Source organism: Scleropages formosus, chromosome 12 (assembly GCF_900964775.1).
Source record: "Scleropages formosus chromosome 12, fSclFor1.1, whole genome shotgun sequence".
NCBI lineage: Eukaryota > Metazoa > Chordata > Actinopteri > Osteoglossiformes > Osteoglossidae > Scleropages > Scleropages formosus.
In genome coordinates, this window is record NC_041817.1 from 19149000 (window position 1) to 19166794 (window position 17795).

The 17795-nt window shown below is 39.1% G+C and overlaps 1 protein-coding gene across 1 annotated transcript in view; it reads right to left on the bottom strand.

The window, feature by feature from the left end:
• Nucleotides 1-823: 823 nt before the first annotated feature.
• Nucleotides 824-17795, bottom strand: part of LOC114912045 (uncharacterized) — an 88739-nt gene continuing 71767 nt past the window's right edge. The window contains exon 7 of the mRNA XM_029256919.1: nt 824-926. Coding sequence (XP_029112752.1) covers nt 824-926 — 103 coding nt within the window. The remainder of the gene's footprint in view (nt 927-17795) is intronic.

Consider the following 17795-nt stretch of genomic DNA (forward strand, 5'->3'; position numbering starts at 1 on the left):
AAGCTGACATCTATTTGTCCTCTGCTGAGCTTTTTCATAGTGGACATCTGGATGTAGGCCTGTTCGTCTTGACGGATAGCATGTCTCTGTAGCGGAATGCTGACATGTCAGAAATACCAACCTATACACTAGAGTAAGACCAGATGGAGTTGCTGCATACCTTTCTGAAACCTTAGACCTCTTAACAACGGGTTGCATCCAATTAATAAAAGTTCACAGCTATGGATTTGGAGCTCTGTGGTATCAACCGGAACACGTACATGACAACGCTGCAGCATTGCTTTTCTTGGAACAGCGAATGCTGCAGAGCAAAAAAAAGAAAAAAGAAAGAAAAAAAAAACATGATATTGGGTTATTAAGCCTAGCACAGCTCCCTTGGCACAATTGCTGTTTACCAATTCTGACAAGACTCAGGTGTGCTCTCACTCGCTGGAATGTTACTGAAAGCCAACCTAAGAGGCATTTATGCAAATTTCACTTATGATTTCATTTAAGAATAACAATTTGATTCCGACCCAGAAAACACTTTTTCCAGCTTAATGGATAGTTTTTTAAGGTACAGTTTCAACAAGATTTCATTGTTTTATCACATTCTAACTTTTTTTTTTTTTTTATCTTGACCATGACCATCTTCTCCATTCTGGCCAAAATCTTCACTTTTTAGAAAAGTATTTAAAGGTTCAGTAAGCTCTTCCCTGTTGAATTCCTCCCAGGACCTCAATAACTCAGTGGATGCAGGGACCCTGTCAGTCTCCAGGAACACTTTATTAGTCACACCAGACACCACGGATGCCTCTATCAATAACTGGGTAAGGCCTCTGCATCATGCCTGATATCGCTGGAGCTCAGAGAGGCCCGCGGCGAAAACAGGTACTCTGTTAATGACAGTGAGCTCTGGGGAGCCATCGATAAAGACAAGGACCCTCCTAATGATCCACACTGTCTGAGGGATTAATCGTTTACACATGGTCTGCAGGGAATCCATCAGCATCCAGGGGGCTCTTTTATTGATAGTGGGCTCCGGACTCATTTTGAAGGAAAACAACTAACTTTCTATGCAGTTTCATTGCCAGGGTCTTTCGCAGAAACTGAAAATATGTAGTTTTATGTGAAAAATGTAGGGCCTGCCATGATCAGATTGTGATTCCCACAAAGCTTCATTTCTGTGCAATTTTGCCCACTCCTGCAATTTTTAATTTGACAAACTAATATATTCTAAGTTTTCCAAAACATCTTGTACCAAGTGAGACCGGGACACCTTCAGTGCTCGTACGAGAATGGTGAATCTATTATTCACTGCATTTCAGTTAATTTTAACTGATACTTGAGGTTATAACCACAAAATTTCTAGAATTTTTCATCAAGTTTCATAAATCTTCTCCGATGAAAATATTGTTAGGACCACATGAATATATTCTATAAGCTTTCACTTTCTTTTTCTAAATTAGTCCTGAAAAGGCCTCATTTTATGAGTTTCTCCAAAAGCAATTGTGCAGTTTCATGTCCATCCCCTTCCTTAACCCCCCCCCACCACCGTTTTCTCTGTACTTTCTAATTGGTTCTGCTTGGCCAACTGCTGTATGGGCCCGCGTATGTGCCAGAATGGAGAGGGCAGTTGGCACAGCCTCCCTAGAGGCACGCCTCCGCAAGCTTCGCTCTCTGCGTTTCACACACTGCAGGTTGCATGGCTCGATGCAGGAGGGCTATAGCCAGTCGGCAGAGAGTCACGTCCCTCACTGCAGGCAGGCGGCAATTCACAGCCGACGAAATCTGGAGGAGGCGCAACTTCAGTCTCTTCCATGGCATAAAACTTTACCTACCTCTGTCAGGAATGTACCCAAAGAATCTTCTAATTTCCATTAATATAAAGGAGAAAACAATTTTTGTGGACTCTGGAGAGCTTTTGTATTCCATTACACTACACCGCCTCTGTTACACTATGTCCTTATTTATTGAATAAATCTTATCCTTATTATGAGCTGAGTTTTTGTGTTCCAAAAGATTTTACCGTGTGACTCACCATCTGTTCAAAACATCCAAGTGTGTACATTTACATGGCTGGGGCCTTATACAAAAGCCCTTTCAATTATATTTATTGTTCTGCTAAGATTTCCCTGAGGATCTTAGAATGCGACAACACCTGTGACAAAAATATCCAGTAAAAACAATATGAAGCCTATATAACAAGCCTAGAATAAAACAAGTAACACGAAGGAAATATTAAATCTACAAAATATGCAATAGATATTAAATTGAAGTTGAGAAACCAAAAATCACAACAGAAATTTCTTTTTTATTATGGTCCATAAGCTAATTACTCTTACATACATAGAAATGCTTTTCAGCGTTATGGTCTACACCAGAATTTCCTATTCCAAATGTATAGATGACTAAAGTGTTTAAATTTCTTTCACTTGGAAAAAAATGACATTTTCTTTAAATGACAGTTGTAGGGATTTCTCGAATCTCTGAACACTATTCTAGAAGTTAGTTCTGAAGCGAGTAACCAGCCAATGACTCAATCGGCCTGTGAGTATTTTCAGAGAAAAGCCTGATTGTGGTGTGAGATGGAAATATTTTGCTGTGATGTAAGACTTTGAGTACAGTGTGACACGTAGAATCATACATGAAATGATACCCGAAATGTATGTCTGTTCTCCCCCAGGGCAGGTGACAAAGCTGTGGCCAATGCAGTACGGCTCTTCGTCTGGGTCCTGCCTCGACTAACGAGTTCTCCTTTCGAAAGTGTATGAAGCCAATGAAAAATGACTGTGTCGGAGAAGATGTCACCAGCTCATTAGAAGTGGCTTGTTTTCCCCCATTTCTGCAATTGTTCCTTTTGTACACCGATAATGTACGTATTTGGGCGATAACCGGGAGTGGTCAAGATTCACTGTGGCGCAAATGAATGTCTGTGTTTCTGCCGGCCTTACCATTTGACCACGGCAGGCCAGAGAAACCCTTTTAATTGGACTGCCCTGGATGCTGTCCGCTCCACGGGTGTGAGGTGAGCTACAGCAATGTAAGCATTTCCACGTTTTTCTTTTCTTTTCTTTTCTTTTTTTTTAAGTTTATGTGAAATTAAGCCATGGCAGTGCTTAAGCATCTGCTCTAACATTCCATGTTTTTTACACGTCTTTATTCTTTTTTTTTTTCAGCCGAGGGTTGCAAATGAATCTCTGCATCAGTTTTTTTTTTTTTTCTTTCCAAGTCATCAAATTTATTTGATGGCCACAGAGCACATCAATTAGTGCATGATGAAAGTCACGCTTTTAATCTGCACACACAACAGGCCACTGGCAGCGCAGTGAAAGAAATGCTTGCCAACATGCATGATGAATGTATAAAAAGCATAAATAAATCGATAATCAAATATGTATGATAGCATCTTTAAAGTCTGACACTATGTGGTAATAAACTTTTTTTCTTGACAAGACAAGCTGTTTTGTGCCATTATATGTCTGCACACAAATATAGATATAGCTGTGCGTATTTGTGTTCAGCCAACAAAAAGATTACTAATGTCTCCCCTGCTGTTTTTATTTATTAATTTTTTTTTTTTTGATTTATTTACTTATTTATTTATTCATTTATTTATTGCAGGTTGGCAACTCTTCCCTGATTACCCCCACCCCCCCAGGGGCCAAGGACTTTCTGCTGTTTCTTGTACCTCCACCATGTTAGCAGTTGCGTAAAGTCATGTCATATTCGAAAACCGACAGACTTGCCAAGACCTTTCTTTAAATACAGTACTAAATAAAGAAATAGCTAATTTGTGTAGGTGTATTATACAACTCCATCTGTGGCTGAAAATTCATAGAAGCATGTGTGCATTACCTTACATATAGTGTCAGTTTTCTGATTTAGTGTGAAAGCTGAAAGGAGAGTTAATGATAAAGGCTTTTGATTCAATTAATCAATACCTAATTGGCCAGTGGTGGCACATCACACAATAATCGCAGCATTGGCTGCTGCTGCTGCTTGTTTGTGTGTGTGTGTGTGTGTGTGTGTGTGTGTGTGGACAGAACTAAGCCAGAAACACTATGGAATCTCATTCATTCATTCATTCATTGTCCGTAATCTCTTGCCTAATGCAAGGTCAGAGTGATCTATTTTGTAACAATTACGCAAACTCACTCAGTCACACTCACACACTATAGGTAGTTTAGCCCAGGAGATGCCCAGCCTAGGAGATGTGAAGCATTATGGCTTCCTTATTCGTTTTTTAATCAGTGTTGAAACTATCTCCGTCATGCCGTAACTAAGCAGCAAAAAGCAGTGGAAATCTTTCCAGAGCAACAGACCCCCGAAACAATTACTATCTGGGAGCATTTGAAAATTTACTCATTGTATTTTATTTCTCTTGTAAGATTCAGGAGAAGCATCATCTTCTACAAAACTGTGCTTTAATCAACTGGAAGGTTAACAAGGACAAAAGCAATAGATAATAGATCACCAAGCATTCTTTCTGTGTATCGGTCATTAATAGGCCTTCACACCTTATACCCAGAGAACAGTCTAGACTCTTCAAAAAAAGAGGGAAAAAAAAAGGAGAAAACTCTGCACATATTAATACTTGCATGCTTAGGTTAATCCAGGACAGATGAAATGTGTTAATAGCCTTCTGGTTACTTGTGCACACCCACTCCATCTCAAGTATTCCTCTGAGAATTCTTTCAGTCAAATGCGAGAACATAACAGTTCTTCAATCTGTTGAGTGCTTAATGTAAAACATTACTCTTTTTCTTTCTTTCTCAGTCAGATTTCCAAAATCTTCCACCAGTTACCGTTTCCAGTTCAGACAGATGCACACGGTCCGTAAAGACCGCACTGTATGACGTTTTCTGCCATGTGCTTCTTGTTACCACTCAAAGTACGAGCTGCAGCCAGACGGTCTGTTTCTTCATGTGACCTGTGCCAGAGGACACGGCTGTGTGGGGGTGGGAAATAGTCGATTCCTATCCATCACCTCGGCCCTGCAGTGACTCCACATGCTTCACTGTCTCTGGTGGCATGTTTCATCAGAAGTTTCTCATGGAGGCTACTTACATGCGTGGGTATGCGTGTGTACTTTTTCTTCTCCAAGGGGTTAGCACAATAAAACCCATAATCCAGTTATATTGCTACAGTGTTGGACATACTGTATGGTTCATGTATACAGCTTTCAGATATAGCTTACTAACAGTGGGCTAACCTCAGCTGACTCAGAATTATTTCAAGGACATCAAGAGCCCTTATTTGAAGGGTCAGAGAGCTTGACCACAAATAACTGAGAGCCATCCATCCATCCATCCATCCATAGCACTTTGTGATTAAAAATAGTCAATAGAATTCATAAAGATTTTACAGCTGACCATTTTACAACCTTTTATCCTGACTGGATACAAAATGCATTACCCAACACATATAAACAAACATCCTTTATTGGCCACGTTCCTTTGTATGCGTATCCCAAAAAATAAATATAGTTAATGTTTTCTTTACACATTGTGCTGATGTTTTTCACCAAAATGACTAACAGAATTAAACTACCTACCATTACTTGCCCTTTTTATACAGCTGAATAATTTTCATTCGAGGTAAGTGGTTAGAGGAATCAAACCTGCAACCTTAGGCCGCATCAAAGGTCCATCCACTTCACTATCACAACCCCAGGCGGTGGACCCCTGAGGTCCAACAGAGGCACCACCTGAGATCCATATAATTAAGCCAACATGCCTGCTTTCGATCAACCTGATCAGTTCCCAACACTATAAAGGAGGTGTTGTTAATCAGTTCTTTACTGCATTCATCTAGTGATACTTGTTCACTGACCTGCTTCTCATGTCACTGTTCTGGTGTGTTTCCGTTCCAAGCTCTTGTCCTGTGTAGGCCAGTTGATCATAACCCTGTCCAGGTCTTTGTATTAGCTGCTTTCACCCAACGCAATTTCACTTATTGTGAAAGACCCCCTGTGTTTTTTGATCCGTGTCCATCGCGTCACCCATGGAATGGACATTAATTCCCAGTTAGTAATTCCTCGTATTTGCACTCTGTGGTTGGGATCATTGCACTTCACATACGTATCCGGACGGTACAGTAAAACATGTCATTTTATGTCTGGATGTTACGTACACTATCAGCTGCCTATTATGATTAACTGTTACAATGAAAGTCCTTTAAGCAACTTTATTTTTAAAAGGAGCAATCGAGTACTTGGCTCAAGGGTATAGTATTGCTGTACACGAGCAATCCCCTCATGAACAGTACTTGAGAAGACAAGGCTTTACGTAAAAGATTTGAGAGTGGGTCCTTAACCACCATGGTACTTCATGCTCTCTGTTTTTACTCCTGTCAAATTAAAAATTTCCACTGGATTAATATCAGAATTGCACATAAAGGTTACAAACCCATAATACATTAGGTCCACATTTATTTTGTCCAAAAGCTGTCAACCACCTCCTGTGTGTAACGAATAAAAGATGGACAACATTTAGAGTGCGAAACACAACCACAGGAATCGAACTTGGGTTGTATTTAAATTCCCTTCGAGCCACTCTTGAATGTGAGCTCCAAATAAGGGGCTCATTAGGTAAAGACAAAGGGTACCAAACAGTTTTTAATTACACTCAGGCCTCTGATGGCAATCGCGCTGCTTTCGTGGAGCGGAGCATTTGTTCCCCTGCGTTTTATTTCTCCCCATATGTTGCGATGTTGTACAGCCTCAGCAATGTCTCTTGCCTGGATTTTAAGTGGCTTACCCCCGCTGGCTTTCTGCTGTCATGCCCAGCAGGGCTCGCTGGCAGCGCATGGCAAATTCCTGTTGCTTTATTGATTTTTCTTTATGGCAGTTTTCGTTTCTTTATTTCTTTTCTTTTCTTTTCTTTTCCATTTTTTATATCCTCCTAACTGACCCATTATGCATCTGCACAAATAGAGGAATAAACTGAAAACTTTAATATCGGCATTGAAAAACTCATATTAACCAAATCATTTTAAGATGATACCTGTAGATACTGGCTGAAGAATCAGTGCAGTGTCTCATATTGGCTCAGTTTTATGCAAAATATATACTTTCTAAATATCAAAATGAGATAGACGGCTGGAGGCCTCATATTGCTCATTACAATGTGTTATATTCTCATGAAACTTTAGCATTTTTTTAAAGAACATCATAGCACTTGTTGGAAAGGTAACTAGAGGAAAGCAGAGAGGAACAGTGTGATGGTCAGTATTTTATTTATGTATCACTTGAAAATAAGAAAACATATATTTAACCTGCATTTTGTAAACAACATGAAAGCGAAAGAGAATTGTCATTTGAGACAGCACCACATTTTTATCGTATTTTAATATACTGGTGGACAGTTTCATCTTTTTACTAGTGTTTCAGAAGAAAATTCCTTGTGTCTGACTCTTTTTGAATCTGCCTGATTCTGTTTGATGGAATGCACAGTTCAGTACAGCTCTAATCTTTTATTTAACAATCTAGGAGGGAAAAAAGAAACAATGTCCAGAAACTTGAATTTGAAAAGTTTCAGCAGATGGGAACATATTGTTCCCTCTGTGACCAAGGAAAGGTGAGCTCTTCTCTATACAGCACAGTATGGGAAGTTTCTTTTCTTCTTTCTTTTATTGTATAGCATGCGTTCTGGAACAGATCCTCACCCACTCTTCTTCCATGTTTTGCACCATCTCCTCTCAGAGCCCCTGTGGTGACAAACAGATGGGCAGCAGCTGAGTGACTCCTTAACACGTTCAGGTGTTCAGATGCGACTAAGAGCAAGGCGAGCCGCTGTCCATGGTGCTCAGTTGGCTTCTGGTGGATTCGGTGCTGAACAGCCAGCTTTCCGCCTGGCCTGCTCCCTACTCCCCTGACAGCTGCTCTACGTGGGAGAGTGCAACACAGAGATACTCCAGCCTGCTTCCTACTGAGAACACTTATGTAGTAGTAACCCTCTGTGGGAGAGAGAGAAAAAGTCAGTCAGTTTTGTGAACATTACCATACATGCAAACTATTTACATGGTTTACATTAGGCAAAAGAAAGCTTTAGAGAAAATTGTAGTTCTGGACAGTTACTTTTAGTTTCAGATATTATTATTATTATTATTATTATTATTATTACTACTACTACTACTGCATTTACTCCAAAAAGCTGATGCTTTTCTCCAAAACATTGTCCAATGACCTCTAGTAATACTGAGCTGACACCTTTATTCAAGGTGACTTACTATACCAGACACAGTAAACCAAACTCCTTACAGTGGTCCGCAATTTATACACAAAAGTAAAACAGTCACACAACTGGCAATTATTAATAATTATAGCAATGTACATATTTCAAGGTTCGTGTTGCTGAGACTAAATTACGTGTGTGTGCGTGTGTCTGATATATATATATATATATATGGGGGGTGCGGTGGCGCAGTGGGTTGGACCGGGTCCTGCTCTCCGGTGGGTCTGGCGTCCCGTCCTGGGTGTGTCCCCTCCCCCTCCAGCCTTACGCCCTGAGTTGCCGGGTTAGGCTCCGGTTCCCCGTGACACCGTATGGGACGAGCGGTTCAGAAAATGTGTGTGTGTGTGTGTGTGTGTGTGTGTGTGTGTGTGTGTATATATATATATACATGTATGTGAGTTTGTGCTACATTGACTTAATGTATCGATCGCCCAATATCTTAGTGTGCTGTATCTAGCAATCATATGACAATGCAGCTAAAGGGATTCATGCTGTGACTTCAAAAATTCTTCGATCCAACTGTGGAAAAAGAGAGAAATAGGTGTGTAGGTGTTTGTGTGTGATATATACATATATATGTATATATATCACTCACTCTGAACATAATTTGTCAGGTAATAAAACACTGTACCTTTTAAGTGGTAGGGATTGCTCTCACTAGACCTTTTTACCCACCATAAGGTTTGTTTAATACCACTTTGCCCTTAAGGATACACCAGCTTATCTGCTGTGGAGAGATTAATGTATTTTGATTTATTATAGCCTATTCAGCGTATCATAGGCACGCTACAGGACGCCAGAGAGATTAATCGTTGATAGTTGTAAAATGAAATCTACTTCTAAATATTGACCCAGAATCCTATTTTGCTGAGTGGAACAAAGTGAATTCTTTTTTTTTATATGACTGCTTCATTCATTTCTACTGCTTTCTTGACTTGTGATTTGTCAGAGTTATTTGGTTGTCCCATGGTTCTGTGTGCCATCAATTTTGACTAGACCAAAGAGGAATTTTAAAACTGAATAATAAACCAAAAATAAATGAAAATGTTAATGGTTCATTATGTAGAGTAATAGAGAAGGTGATATTTGCACTATACATGCATCCATGCTATAAATATGATTACCATATTAGAAAAAAAAAAAAAAAAAACAACCTCAGAGATGAGAATTAGTGTTGAAATATTTAAAAAAAAAAAGCAAGGTAACATGTAAGAGAAATCAAACAATGAGATATTTATTTGAAGTCATATTCCACTTGTTAGTATTCCGCTCACCTCACCACTTTGTGTCAGCTCTCGAAACACATAACACATATGCATAAATCCGAAAAGGTTAGGGTGCACATTTCCACCCTCTCAGTAAGAAAGATTGTCGCCTCCTTCACCTCCCACAGCTATAGCATGTTTGCTACAGATATGCAGACCCGCTTTAGTGAAAAAACTAAAATAAACTGTAAATTAAGTATGTTTGCAAAAACCTGAAGGCAGAAACTGGAGATAGCAAAAATACTCAGAAGACAGAACTAACAGAACACCTATAGGTCATGAGTAACCTCAAAGTGATCAAAAGTCTCCCAAAAACTACAAAAAAAAAAAAAAAACACCAAGAGTTTGTGGGGTTTAAGTAATATACAGTAATAAAAAGGACAAATTTAGGAACAAATAACTCAGCAAAATTTTGAAATGAAACATGTTAGCATATCATACCAAAATACTGCAACTCCTATTACTTCTTTGAGCCCTTTTTAAAAAAGTAAATAAACAGAGCCTATAATAATAATAATAATAATAATAATAATAATAATAATAATAATAATAGAAAAAAATTCAAGAAATAACAGCTGAATTTTTGTCCTTGATCTCAAGAGAAACTCCAGCTGCTACATCCCAGTAATACAATGCTATTCCATAATAACCAAATTTAACTGTTCATTGCAAAACCAGAAGAACTTTGTTGGGTTTGAAGAAAATAGCTAAGATCACTGTAACTATACTGATCAAAACAATATACTGATCTGACTGAAATCATCATGTACTGTAAACTGTAACTGAACTGTAAACAAATTTGGTAAAAGAAAAGTTAATGTGGGCTTCAGTTCCATCTTGCTTATTGTTTAAGAACAGAATGCACCACATAAAGGATGAAACATAGCCATACAGTGCAAAAATGTATCTCCCTGTGAGATGTTCTGAAACTTTTCTTGCCATTCCAGTGCATTTATAGAATTCTTAAAGATACATTTACATTTATTCATTTGGCAGACACTTTTTTTTCCAAAGTGATGTGCATCTCATAGAAAATACAATGTGTACATTACATTAGCAGAAAGGGAGACATAGATACAGACATGTGATTCTTAATTATAGTTAGTTTGTTTCTTTCCACCCTATGAATGCACATCACACAAGTAACTGCAAAAAAAACTTTATCCGAATATTGACAATTCCTAGTCACCTTCCTGGAAATATTTTTTGAGATACATATAAACACACATACAGCAGTTCATAACATAAGAGCAAATAACATACTGTATGTCACAAATGATCACAAACTTACAACATTTTTTCACTCATTTAATGACTTTAAATGGCATTTTAATGACAATATTCCAGTATAAGCTCAAAGTCATCCTGTCAACCTTGTGTGACTCCTTCATGTTCCTGTATTTGAAATGAATATTCATTTAACTGATGGTTTTCTTTTTTGAAGCAGTTTGCAATCTTAAAATACCAACAACTCTGCTCATTTATACAGTTGTGTAACTTTACATAAAAAAAAAAAAGATACAAGAGTAGGTGAGACGGTACAACAGTAGGTAAGAGCCAAACTGGTGACCTTCAAATCTGAAAGCAGTAACTCTAAACATTTTGCTATGAACTGCCCCCCCGGAGACCTCGGATACACTTTGGAGATTCTGGGTAAAACTTTTACTTTTCTATCCAGGTAAAAAAGAAGAACAACAAACAATTGTTTATAAATAGCACTAGGAATAATTTACTAACACTACACATGACAAAAATAACGCACATAATTTTATTTAATGTTGCGACTAAAACTATCATGAAAACATGAGTCTTTCAATATTAATCCGTAAAATAAGTACAATGCAGGAATAGTATTTACATAGTTGCATTTGTTTACTAAAGAATTTCATAAGAAATGGACTAAGAAAAGAAGAAGAAAAAATAAATGTGTCTGGAAAAACATCCTTCTTGGTAAATTTAGATTGTGCCTGAAGCTATAGCAGTTGAATGCCAAGCCTTTTTAAAATTAAAATTCATTGCTAATTCAGTCTTACTTGAAAAACCTCTCACAGTTTTCTTCCAAATTTTGTGTTTTCCCAGTGCTTCAGTCATGCTGGAAAAACATGAAGAAAGAAAGAAAGAAAGAAAGAAAGAAAGAAAGAAAGAAAGAAAGAAAGAAAAAGAAGAGATTAGCACATTCAGAGAATACGGATTTGAAAATATTATACATGTACTTGGAAAAAAAAAGTAATTTTGTTAAATCTTAATTGTTGATTTAAAAAAAAAGCGCTATTATGAAACCTTGCTGTAGATATTTCACAATGCTATATAGCACACATATAATTAGAAATAAGCTACATTCATGTACACAACTCACTACACTGTATTGGACACATTATTAAATATGTTTAGATGTTAATTCTATTTATATGTTAATGAAGAGCTGCATTTGATTCAATCATTGTCTGCAAGGATGTCTTCCTTCAGCAGAACAAATAAAATGGTTACTAGGCAACTGAAAACAGTAGGCCTACTAGACACAGCTAGATAGCATGGGTCAGAGCCACTGCTTGGCTGACTGGCTACGTACAATCAGCGTATCACTGTTTCTGAAGTGAGAACTTTACTATGATTTGCTTAGCCGTTCATGCCACATAAATTTCTTCGTTTTTATTTTTGTCAAGTTTTGTTTTTTTAATCTAACGCATTCGTGTAGAGGTGAAGTACATTCATCACTCAGTTTTATACGCAACCATTTTCAGCACTGATTTGGAAGCAATAGTTGCTGTCAATCGATTGTATTGATGCATGCTGAGGTTAATCAACCTCCGAAGAGCAAATAAAAGGTGAAAGTGTTCATCCAGTCTAAGAGAAAGGAGAAAAATGGAACATTTTGGTAAAAAAATGTTGCTTTTATTTTTTTAAGAACTAAAAATTTTTGTCGTTTAATTTCGGAACAAGTATTAATGACTTCTCACCTTATGCAACATTCAAAAGGAATCAGAGGGTGAACACGAAAAATGAAATTAAAAAAAAAAAAAAATATTATTGCTAATTACAGCAAACGGTCTGTAGAACAACAAGATTTGGCAAGGTTCCCATCTCATGTCTTACAGCCAAAATGATGTCAATGTGTCTTGTGGTAATTATAGACATTACAATTAGTGTACACCGATACGCAGTTGAAATTTTCTACTTATTGTAAGTGAGGACATGTAAAGACATCTAAAAAATAATAAACTGATAAATAATCAATTTAATAAACCAGGGAGTGAATTAATTAACTTGACTTAACCCTGCACACCATGGAAACATGCGCACTCACATGTACACACTCACACGCACACGCATGCGCGTGCAGATGTGCCATTATATCCAGTGCACATTTTCAACACCTACAATAGAGACACAATACAGAATTGCAAGTACAATTAAGATGTTTTATTATTCAAATTTCACCTTCTGTGTATTCATAATAGGGGGGTGCTGTGGCGCAGTGGGTTGGACCACGGTCCTGCTTTCCGGTGGGTCTGGGGTTCGAGTCCCGCTTGGGGTGCCTTGCGACGGACTGGCGTCCCGTCCTGGGTGTGTCCCCTCCCCCTCCGGCCCTACGCCCTGTGTTACCGGGTAGGCTCCGGTTCCCCGTGACCCTGTATGGGACAAGCGGTTCTGAAAATGTGTGTGTGTGTATTCATAATCTATTTTCTCATTTTTTGAGTGTCATTTGTAGTTCCCCATGAAGAGAGGTATGTAATTACTGAATAGATTATCTAGATCTGAAAGCATCCACATTGCAGCTAAACCAGCTGCTCCCCTGTTACCTTTCCAGCATCGGCATAATCACTGTGCTTTGCATAGCTGCTGAGTTTGCACTACTTAAGATGTGAAGTGTGATTGTTTTCAGGAGGGAGATATTGAAATATGGAGGAAGTTTACCCCCCTGCCCGAGGGCACCGTGCAGGTATACCAAAATGGTCGTTCATCGGTGAGATGAGATTATGTGACGCTACTTTTTTTTTTTTTTTTTTCCGGCCTGCAGATTGAGTGTGTGTTTAAATTCATGAATGAAATACTTTCAAAGTTGACTATGTACTGTATGTGGAATTCTTTTTATACTAAATTTCACATATAGGCTACGCAAAGAAGTCTTCGTTAACATTTGACCTCATGTTCATTTAAAATGCAACATCAGCGCAATGCAGTATGAACACAAGTGCAAAAGACATCCATACAAACTAAGGAAAGACAGCAGGTCATGTAGGTTGCAGGTTCAAGCTTCGCACCCTGCTTATGCTGTAGTGTCTTTGTGCAAGGTACTTACCGAGTCTCCCCAGTAATATTGCCGGCCGTATGACAAGGGTCAAATGCTGGAAGTATTCTCAGGAAAAAATTGTCATCTTAACAACACATCAGTAATATTGCCATTGTCACAATGAATGCCCAGACAGATGTGGGTGGAGCCAACAGCTGAGTTTATTGGATGGTGCAACCGATGCAGGATGGAGCAGTCTAGAGGTAAGGAACGGTGCATGCAGGGTTGCTGGAGCGGGGACCGGGTGTCTGTGCTGGGAAATTTTAATGAGGTGCGTGTTTGTCAGCGGGGTCGAGGTCCGGAGTTGCGTCGACGGGCAGGCCGAACCGCGGCTGAGGTTTGCGGCGAGGGTCGAGTCCATTGTCCGAGGAACAGCAGGCGTCAGGTTCAAATGATCCAAATCAGAGTCGAGAGGCTGAGCCAAGGTAGGGCACATGGTTTACTCAGAAGTTTTGGGATATGAAAAGATTGCAAAGGAGGCATGTGTTCTTTGAAGATTCCGCAATCGTTCTGCGGTTGTTGGGTGTCTTTTTTTTTCCCTCCTCCTTGATTGTGTGCAGGTGAGGTGGATGGATCTTCTATGTGTAATTGTCTGGGGGTGTAACAGCCATCCTCTGAGAAAACGAAAACGGGCAGGTATATCAATACGTCTATTAAGGAGAAAGCATTTCATAGATGATACATGTCTGTAGAAAAGTAACATGCAGAGTGTCAACTCAACCCATCTTCCGTCACAGATTTATTTTTGTGTGAGTTGGAGGTGGAGTTTAAGCATTTTAGGAATGGAAAAGCCTGCTACTGGCTTGAACCATTTCACTGTCAGCAAAAAATGAAGGGTGTTCACTCAGGGGAACCGGATCACACAGACAACCAGCGTATGTGCCCATGGGTTGACCGCCACCGTATGCCCTGCGCCCCATCCGCCCTGCGAGGGCCAGGCTGTGTGCAGTGTGCGTGACAGCTGGCTCGAGATGGGCATGCCCATGACTGTCACTGCTGCTCGTGGCGGATGCTGCTGCAGCCCACCATCAGCCAAGCGATGCATGGCAGAATGCCCCCATGTCACTTCTGTAACCCTGGCACAGCAGCCTGCGTCTCGTAACGCAATGCACAACCCTGCGAACATGCAGTGTTTTCCTCTCAAACGAGAAGAACATGGCTATGCTGAATCTTTTCTATTTTTAATCGTCGCTCCGGATGATTTATTCTTTTAATAAAAGCCTGTGCTGGCAGAAACCCAGTATTTTGATGGGTGGCACCCTTTCAAGTTTTCTTTTTTGCAGTAGAAAAGGAATCAGTCAGCTTTTATCGCTCTTGTTATATCTCTCCTGTTAAATATAGTCTTTTTTTTTTATAATTAAAAAGATGATGCTCATGAATTTCTTTCTGGTCACGGAACACAGCGGTTTTGAATTTTCCGCAGAAAAACAATAATGTTAACGTAATTGTGTCAGCATTTTGAACAAATAGCCTTAGCACACATATGTTCCTTCTTTCTGCATTCAACATTTTTTTAAAGCCACACTCTACGTACAAAATAAAATGGCTGCATTGTTGCCCACAACAGTTTCTGTTCTGTGCCATAGTTTGCTTTCCTTGTGCCGCGCAGGTATAATGGGACGTAAGTGCACATTCATCTTAGGTTCTCTGTGGGGTAAACATTTATTTTCATCGTGGTGTATCCCTTTGAGACATCTTTAATTAACTGCAAGTCCCACAGAGAGAACAAATTGTCATGTGGCAAGAGTTCAGGTTTGAGTTCCTGGCTGTGGAAACTGGGGCCTTGCAAATGCCTAGTGGCAGGCATTCAGAACACACACACACACACACACACACACACACACACACACACACACACAGAGAGAGTCTGAAACCGCTTGTCCTGGCATACCGGAACCTAACCCAGGAAAACACAGGACACAAGGCTGGAGGGGACACCAGTCCGCCACAAGGCCTCCAAAGCGGAACTCGAACCCCAGAGTCACCACACGGCAGGACCAGCCAAGCCCGCTGCACCACCGCACCCCTGCATTTGGAGCAGCGTAACCCATTCTGCAGCACAAACACATGCACCCTTTAAGTAGGTCTAAGATGAGCACTTTTGGCTCATGCTCCAGGCTATCACTTCAACACCCCAGCTGGTGTTAATCTATAAATAAATAAATTCTTACAATTCCCCAAAAAGTACACAAAATGTTTTTCTTCTGAGCTAGATCTTACTTGGTAATTGCATTTTCTTCGTTCCCTTTATGTGGAAAACCAAGCCTCTTGTGGGCACCAACATAGCCATCTCATTGTGTACTTGGAGTTGTGGGAGTTATAGCTCAAATCCAGGGGTGATATAAATGACTGTGTTTGAAAGAGACTTGCAGTTTTTACTTGTACTGGCTATTTTGTCAACGGAAAAATCTGTGAAAATATTACAAGAAGAGAGTATACAATGAAAGAAAAGGGTATTGGAGATTTCCATCATAATTTGCTATAACCTTTTGGTCCCTAAGACATTTTTTTTATATGTAACACCATGAATTTGTTGTTTCTCCAAATATGTTTGTATATTTAATTGGATCATCAATTATTTACATTATATATGCATATAAATTTTAATATGATTGTAATGAAATATGTATCTTTAATTGTACTGTAATTAGCAGTTCTTAATATTATCTAGAAAATAGTCACTCCAATGCTGCAATTTTACTGCAAAATCGCAAGCTTCTGAAATAATACTGTTATTCTGAGAGAAGAAATAATTGTGCCTGCATAACATACATATGTTGTCCTATGATTACATTTGTATGCAATACACAGTGCAGTATTTATTTTTACATGGAATTCAGAGTAAATAAGGACTTTTACTCCAAGAGGGAGTAGTAGTGAATGATCATATCATTTTGTGTGTGCTTGTGTAAAAGTAAAGCATTCACCTGTAGTGAAACTGCCAATAAATCTACAGGAACAAATAGCTGCAATGCATCCTAATTAGCCAGCACCAAAGCTAAGACTGCAGATAAGTGTAAAGGGCAGCTTTTCTTCCTAAGTACCATGTAGTTAATCCCCCGCTTGTTCACACCTAAACATGCATTGCTTCTTTTCCTTGCAGCATGGAACTAATGCATGAATTATTCAAATAAATAAGTAGACGGTGGCTGGTAGAGTAATCCCACATGAGTCTTCTATATACAATACGAACACTTAGCCTGTTGGGTGTTCCCTTCAAATATATTACCCCTGCATCTCCTCCTTCAGTGCTACACTGCAGATTCTATTTATAGACTAAACATATTGATCACAAACTGCAGCACATTTTATCACCTTGCTGAGTCCTGCATCTAAGATGTAGTAGTTTATTGCTGCATTAAGAAGAGGAGGGATGGCTGTCACATTTATTTTCAGGCTCGATTTTACACTGATCAAATATTCTTGCGCTACAACAACAGCTCGACATAAACAGGGAACCAATGTGCCTACAGCATTTATTTCACAGTACTTCAAAATTGTAAATCATGTAAAATGTCTGGGTGCAGAACCCTTTCTTTTCTCCCGAAACCGTGAGGATTGATTTAAACCTATTATATTATCAGATTTAAAATACAAAAAAGATGATAATAAGCGATAAATAATTACATGCTAGAGGTGCATGTTCTTTACGGCCTGAAAATTACTGAACATTATTGCACTGTAAAACTAATGATCCAGTCTGCTCCATGTGAAGTGTACAGCAGTGGCAAGAGACACAAGCACTTCACTGAAACATGCGCATGCTTGTACTTCAAGCAAAAAATGTATCACAGATGTACAAACTCAGAATGACACTGCCTGGAAAGTTATAGCTACTATTTCCCTCCCCTTTCCCCTTTACAAAATGACCCTTTATTCGGATATCTCTGAATCTTCCTTCTGGCTATATAGTGGCATAACAAATGCAGATTTCAGTACATTATTGGCTGATCAATATGACATGATCCCAAACATTTCCTCCGCAGCACGTGACTGCCAGCTGGAGTCTTAGGTAAAAGGCAA